Raw genomic sequence first — 8,069 nt, forward strand, 5'->3', positions numbered from 1 at the left:
ATGATATCAAATTAAAGCTGATTTAATGAAATTATGGTTCTGTTCAATAGCAGACATTGGCAGTAATTGCAATCCACATGAAGATTTCTAGCTTCTACCGACTTGCAGTGAGCAGAACTATGGTGAAAAAGATTCTTTATCACTATTGTATAGAAATAACATAGAATTTCCTTGTATTTACATACATCAATTTCATTATTCATCTCTAAATCTCCAGTTTTGTAACTGCAATTGAAGCACCCATAAGATAACAGACCAGTGCATCTGATGAATTCACCAGTTAACAGACCAGTGCATCTGATGAATTCACCAGTTATAAGAACAAGACTCTCATGTGGCAAGAGTTTCAAATTGAAGATATTCAGTTTATGTTGTAACTTAACATAAACAGAATTTCAAGAAATTTTTTTTTTATGCCAGTCATGTGATAGATGCTCACTTCTTTGGCCACATTGATAACTGCTTTGGGCTGCATCTGTGGCCAAGGGAGTTATTTACAGAACGAATTTTCACTCTGCAGTAAAGTGCCCACTGATTTGAAACTTAGTGACACAAAGACTGGAGATATGTACTGCAAAAATAAAGCTGTAAAACTGTGTCATGGGTATTCCCACAAAAGGCATGGTTCCATATTGGCACAGTTTTAATCTGTCAGCAAGTTTCAAAATGGCACACCTCAGCTGGAGAAAGAAAGATTCATTTTGCCTTCCACTCTAGAAAATTTCAGTCGGGAAAAGCTTTGAGTCTGACATGTTCTACTCAAATACTGGTTACTACTGCAACAGTAAGTTGAGTGCCGTCCATCATGGGGCACAGGGCATAGTTTGGCGACTTTTTTTCGGGTTCTTAGTGCTAACAGCAGAGCACTCAACCTGAGGTGGTAGAAAATTCTAAAGTCCATCCTTGTCTTCTGCTACTCCCTTCATTTTCTTGGTGAATGTGACTGAAATATTGCTACAAAGAACACTGCAGAGGAAGACTGTGTAACTTCACATTCTGGGTCATCCAAGAGGAGAAACTTCTTTAGCAATGTATCTTACAAAAGAAATTTGAAACATGTTTCTGACAATAACTTTGTAACAGTAGCTCAGATCTGGTTACACTAGATCAGAAAAATTGAAGGAGGCATCAGAAGAACTTTGAATTATTTAATATTCTATTTTAGATCAAGTCAAAGACAATGCCATAACTACAAGGAGAAAAAAAAACTACACTATAAAATTATTTTTAGCAGTATATATAGAACTACTGGTTTCTATCATGTGGTATGTTCTAAAACACAACAGATAATTTAACCAGACTAATCCTTGCTAAACTGTGGGTTAGCATCCCCTCAATTACCCTGTTGCGATTTTCTGTGCTCTAGCTGAGGCCTTTGATTGGGTGGATCATAAAACTCCACAAGGGACTGAGGCCTTTGATTGTGTAGATCATAAAACTCCACAAGAGACACTAGAATACTATGATGTTAAAAGCATTCTTTGTGTATGAATTGAGTCGTATCTTGACAATAAAACAAAAGACCACATTAACAACTGATATTATGAGTTACATACTCAGCAGAAATAACCATGACCAATTTGAAGAGTTTCACCTGCCTAAGTATCTGTGTTAGTTTCAAAGTTTAAACACTAATAAATACATGCAATCACTGTCATTCTCATTGTGAACCAAATACCACTGAACTTTCAGCAACAGAAGTTTGGGCTACTTTTGGTTTTAGAAACCTGCTGAGTACCTGACATGATCCAAAACAGAGGGACAGCACACTGAAGGTCAGGACTGAGATGCACGAACAAGAGGATTGATAGCACACAGGGTAGTGTGGTAGAACATGTTTAAATCAGATGAAAGGAACATAATATTTTTCTTTGGAGTCTTAGGCAATATCCCCACTGCAATTTTAGATTAAGAACTGGCTCACCATCTGAGGTCTTAATATTTGAAAGGCTATGGATGTCCCTCTTACTGCATGGACAAGTGACTTCAGCTGATGACATGTATGAGAAAAAGTACCACCACAGTTGTATCTTTATTCTGTCACACAACAAGTTTCAGCGGCACACTACCGCCATCCTCAGGCCCCACTGCTCCAAAAGAGTATTTGATTTCCTTGGTGCATATACCGTGGGGTCCTCATTACTAGCACATGTGGGCTAACTTTTGTCAGGAGTCTATTCTCGACACCACATTGTCTCCGATGGAGAATGTCTTTGGCATTGGAGACAACACAGTGTCGAGTACAGATTCCTGAAGAAAGCTAGCCCACGTGTGCTAGTCACGAGGACCCCACAGTAAATGCACCAAGGAAATCATTTTCTCGTTTGGAGTGGTGGGGCCTGAGAATGGTGGTAACATGCCGCTTAAACTAGTCGTGTGATAGAATAAAGACATTCTTAAGATACAGCCGTGGTGGTACTTTTTCCCATTTATAATCCTGCTTCCCTTTTCTCCAGAGATCCCTTTAATTGAATACTTGCTAGCAAAAATGTAGTAACCCTCAAGGTGTAAATTTTTCAGGAGAGAAGAAAAACAAGTAAACAAGTGAAATGTGTGCAGATACTTACCCTTTAATTGATATTCAGTTGAAATTACTGTTGTTTGTTGTTGTGGTCTGCAGTCCGGAGACTGGTTTGATGCAGCTCTCTATATGCTACTCTCTCCTGTGCAAGCTGCTTCATCTCCCAGTACGTGCTGCAGCCTACATCCCTTAATCTGCTTAGTGTATTCATCTCTTGGTCTCCCTCTACGATTTTTAACCTCCACGCTGCCCTCCAATACTAAATTGGTGATCCCTTGAAGCCTCAGAACATGTCCTACCAAACTATTAATGTACAATAATTTTGACAATGTGCAACTTTAAATGAAAGGTATGAGAGATGATCATTGGACATCTATACAAAAACCTTTTAGCTCTAATGGAAGTAGCACATTTTTGTAGCTTGCAATGTCTGTGCCACTGAAAGTAATTGCATAATACTGCTTCTTGGTCTTATTATGTATAAAAATAATGAAACAGAAACAATACTTGCAATTTGTATAATTTATTGTTAAAAGTTTTCCATTGTTTAACAGAATTCACTAAAGAGTGGAAATATTGTTGAGAAAGAATGTTTTACATTGATTAAGCATTGCATTGCCACTTAACTTTATCTTTAGGTTCTCGTAAAAGGTGCCGTATTTTCCAAAAATATATGTACACGTGTCTAGCAGATTAGCTTTCTTTTCCACAAATACAGGCAGCAGGTACCTGCACAGTCTGGGTAGGATGTTCATGCTAATTATCACATGTTATGTTGTTTTTACTTGTACAAAGTTTTGCTAAGTTTGTAGAGTACCAAGGTTGCCAGTAGTTATGACTCTTAAGGCACCGAAGTACTATTGGAGAGTCGGAGAATATCTTCACCCAAACATAATTCTTTATTTTGCATTTTGAATCTTTGCAGATTTGCTTTCCAGTAGTGCTCAAATCAATAGTGCTGGCTGCATGTAATAATTAAAAAATGAGTTGTTTGATCTTCCAGTTGCTATTATCGGTCCCTGTCAAATGGCTCATACACAATGTGGTTCCTCTTGTTTTTTCTCAATTAATACTAAATCTTGATCACAGGGTAAAAATCTGTAGCCTGTGATCCGAAATTTTTGCTCCACAGATGTGATGTTCTTTAAGTTCACAAGATATTGATACAAATTACAGTTATCGTTCTGTCCTGTGCATCAATATGACCGTGCCACTAAGGTTCTTTCTTCACATGATTTTAGTACTGGAAATTCAGAGGTTGTATACTTCAGGAGGCAAGAGGTAATTTCTGACAATCTCTGTCTGGCTACATTTCCAATCTGTACACAAAGCCACACCTTATTGTTACCAACATTATGTATTGCTTCATTGTTGGTTGACAGCTGATATTGGTAGAATACTGCAGAATGGTTAAGGATTGGACAGTGCAATGGCTGTTGGAGGTCTGTGCATATGAAAACATAGGTTTTGTTTGTTTTAGCCTTTTCTGTATCATTCTGCAGCACTGCATACATTGCTTCTGCCTGAAAATGGTACAGTTTTTCTCACTTCTTCAACTTTCTTTCTTTCTGTTTCATTTCACTTTTAACTAATTGGAGGAACAGTCTGTCACAATAACCACATCAGTCCAAATGTGGTGCTCCAAAGCATACATTATATTCTCTCCTGAAAATATCTCTGTATATTCTTTCACTGCATTGTTTTATAGGATTCTCTTCTTTAAAGAGTTGGTGAGGTTTATTAACACTCAAATTGGAATGGAGGCAGTGCTGTTCATTCTTATGCTCGAGTAGTAATTTTCTTGTTTTGGTGACTTCTCAGTGTGATTTCTTATCAAATTCTTCTGATCATCCTCTAGTTTCTTTTGATGATTCTCATGCCCATCCCTTCTTCCACATTTCAGCTTTGATTGGAGCATTTGCAGATATTTAGCACTGTTCTATACACTATGCTTAAAGTTTTCTACTATACCTGAATTTATTCTGTATTTCTTCTCAGAAAGTACTTAAATGTGTAATGTCTATGCAAAATGGTCGCCTTAGTCTCCCTGTGTTTGATATCAGCTATTTCAGTACATGACAAAGTTAAATGTCTTGTTTGTGTATTATAGTTTACATTGCAGAATTCTTCAGACAGCATTGCGTTATCCTACAAACTTGTTTTTTACACTGGTATTTACATTTATCATATGGAAATAGAGAAAGATGTATTTGAAATTTTAAACATTTTTGTTAGCTGAGATCCAGCAACCGTACATTAATTTAATTGCACAAATTTTGTGCAACCAATGTTGCTATATATACATCCTGTAATTAAATCAATATGTATTTATAAGTAATGTTAATTATAATTCAGGTGGCAATAAAGGCTCTAATTATGTGTTACAATACAATACATTCATTTAATCTTACGAATTACTTTCTTGTAATATGGATCTGCAGCATCTATAATTTTTTTTAAATGATGTCCTCATGCTTTCAGCTAAAAAAATTTTTATTAATCTCCCATTATACACAATGATTTTGTTAAATTGACCTGCAACATTTTTGCACCCACCTGTTCAGCAGGAAATTCCCCAGCCAGCAGTTTTTTTACTGGGAGCCAAATTTTGTTGCCCTGAATTATGTTTGTATTTCTTCTGATCTCTCTTCCATTTATTATACTTAATTTCACATTTTCACTTCTTGTTTATATCTTTGCACATATTCTGACTTAGCATCTCATGACTTTCCTCCTCAATTGTTATGAAGTTTCTGCATTTGTAACAAAAGAAGGAAGGTGATGTGTCGACAGAAGTGCCGACACAGTGTGATTTGAGGGGGCCGCAATGCACGCTATAAACACACAAAGGATGGCGTGAGGTCTGAAACAGGATACGTAATGAATGCTATAAAGAAAAGTATGTAGCTTTTGGAATACTTAACTTTAATCCATCCTTGTTGTATACATCGTTCTTGATGAGACATGCTTTATACGATAAGTATCAATTGCTATGTAAGGCTAATGGCGCCTTGCTAGGTCGTAGCCATGGACTTAGCTGAAGGCTATTCTAACTATCTGCTCGGCAAAGGAGCGAGGCTTCGTCAGTGTAGTCGCTAGCAATGTCGTCCGTACAACTGGGGCGAGTGCTAGTCCGTATCTCGAGACCTGCCTTGTGGTGGCGCTCGGTCTGCGATCACACAGTGGCGACACGCGGGTCCGACATGTACTAATGGACCGCGGCCGATTTAAAGCTACCACCAGCAAGTGTGGTGTCTGGCGGTGACACCACAGAAGGTGCTTATTGTACATGTTTGCCAACGTAACTTTATACATGCCTCACTCTTAGCGGATACAATGTTTATATGCAAAAACCCAGCATTCTAGAAAAGTCAGGGATACAATGTGTTGAAACAGGTACTCAGTTTTGCTATAGATAGCATCTGTCTTTCTCATATCAATGTATGATTCTATAGCTTCATACTGCTCCTACAGATATTCTGGCTTTGCCATTTTGCACTTTCTGACAATATTGTTTTCTAGATGTCTATATTCCCATTCACCTGCTTCATTTTTATATTTTCTCCTTTCTTCAATTGAATTCAACACCTTGTGTGTTCTCCAAGGATTTCTATTGGACCTTGTTGTTTGTCTATTTAATCCTCTGCCACCTTCTCTGTTTCATCTTTCAAAACTCCCTATTTATCTTATATTGTAACACTTTCCCATGTTTCAGTCAATCATAGTCTAATCATCCTTTTGAAACTTTCAACAACTTTTGGCCCTTTCAATTTATCCACATCACATTTCCCTAATTTCCAAGCAATCTCCAATTACTTAGTTTTAATCTCTATTTTACAATCAATAAATTGTAGTTAGAATCTACATCTGCTCCTGGAAGCATATTGCACTTCAAAATCAGGTCAAGAAGTGTGTCCTACTATTACAAAACTGATGGAAACCTGGTGTTTACAGGTTTCTTCCACATATTCAACCTTTTTTCTTTCTTTAATTTATCTGATAAAAATTAATGACAGCACTTAACATTAGCCTACATGTTAGTCACTTCTTGAAATGATACTGCATCTACTGGTGCTTCATAAGTAAAATTTTTCTGTTGCATTTGAACAACTGATAGAATTCCTTAGAGAACAATTTTGAGTGAAAAAACAATTATTTTTTAAAAAAATAAAAAGGCAATTGACAAAGTTTTAACCTTGCTTTACCAGCCATATATGTATCTCACAGTTGAGAGATTTACATTAAAGCTACATAATATGATTTTCTGCTTCTTTCAGATACTGAGAACATGACAGCAGTATTTTCCACAGTTCGAGACTTCATCACGAAGAGGATGATGTTGCAGTTCAATGTGCAATAATATAGACTACATTTTCTCCCTACAGTTCCTCTCAGGTTAATGATTACAGATGTAAATATCATTTTTGAACCAGACATGTGTTTTCAGTATTATAAATAAAAATTATGTTTGAACAATTAAAAAAGTACATACTTAAATTTCATAACCTGTAGTGTGCAAGAAAGTGCAACTGGAGAAAACAATTTGACAAGACTGCATTTATTTTTGTATGTGATACTGTTTAAACACTATAAACTTTAATAAATAAAAATTAATATTTAACACTAGCAGTACATGCATCACCCGTAACAAATCTGCACACAGCTACCACACAAGGCAAATAAATTATGTATATGTACTTCAGACAAACATAGCACTTTTACAGGAAAGCATACCCCATCCTGGCATCAGCCTATATCATGCATTAATGAAATCCAAAAAAATAACAACATTCAGAAACAATTTCAAATCAACAGTGAAGGATTACTTGGTGATGCATTGTTTCTATACAGAAAGGGAATGTCCAGAAAAACAAAATTGCAGCACCAACTACGAATTGTAAAGTGTATAGAAAAATAAAATATTGTGTACATGCCTTTTGCTAAACTGATATATGTGTACAAAAATTTCAAGAAATGTGTACAGTACTTAAGGAATTGACCAATATGTTTTCTACACTGTACAGTCCTAAATTCACAGGACTATTTAAATAAATTCAGTGAATCAATTTATGAATACTTTCTTTCAACAGACTGCTAGTTGTACAGCTAGGTAGTAGTCATTTGAGGGGAATTAGATAATCTGTATGATGTGATTACCAGGTAGTAACATCTTATTAGAAAAGATTTTCACGATTACAAAAGGAGAGATACTTTGAGAGACGTGAATCTTGAAAATATCAGCACAAATTTGCATAAAGAGCCATCATTATCATCTGTGACAGAAACAGCCGATGCAGATAGTAACTTTACGATGGAAGGTAGTTCTGAAAATATTGCCAGGGAAGTGTTTTGAGCAGCAAAGGTAAGATATGTTTGTGCTGTTGTGGGGAAGACAGATGCCTCACCCAGTAATTCACTGTGTTGTTGCTCACTGCTAGATCTCCAAAGACATTCTGCAAGCACCCTTGAATATTTGCGATGCTCAGGTTTCTTGCCAAAAGAAACTCTATGACAGTTCTCTGTTTGTAACACACCTCCATTACAAACG

General features: G+C 36.4%; 1 protein-coding gene across 1 annotated transcript in view; it reads left to right on the top strand.

The window, feature by feature from the left end:
• The window catches only part of LOC124552590 (guanine nucleotide-binding protein subunit alpha-14-like), a 159,821-nt gene extending 152,424 nt beyond the window's left edge, over nt 1-7,397 (top strand). Inside the window, exon 8 of the mRNA XM_047126914.1 lies at nt 6,799-7,397. Within this exon, the coding sequence (XP_046982870.1) occupies nt 6,799-6,881 (83 nt within the window). The 3' untranslated portion in view covers nt 6,882-7,397. The remainder of the gene's footprint in view (nt 1-6,798) is intronic.
• Nucleotides 7,398-8,069: the final 672 nt, after the last annotated feature.

The sequence above is a fragment of the Schistocerca americana genome, chromosome 10, assembly GCF_021461395.2.
Source record: "Schistocerca americana isolate TAMUIC-IGC-003095 chromosome 10, iqSchAmer2.1, whole genome shotgun sequence".
In the NCBI taxonomy this organism is placed as follows: domain Eukaryota; kingdom Metazoa; phylum Arthropoda; class Insecta; order Orthoptera; family Acrididae; genus Schistocerca; species Schistocerca americana.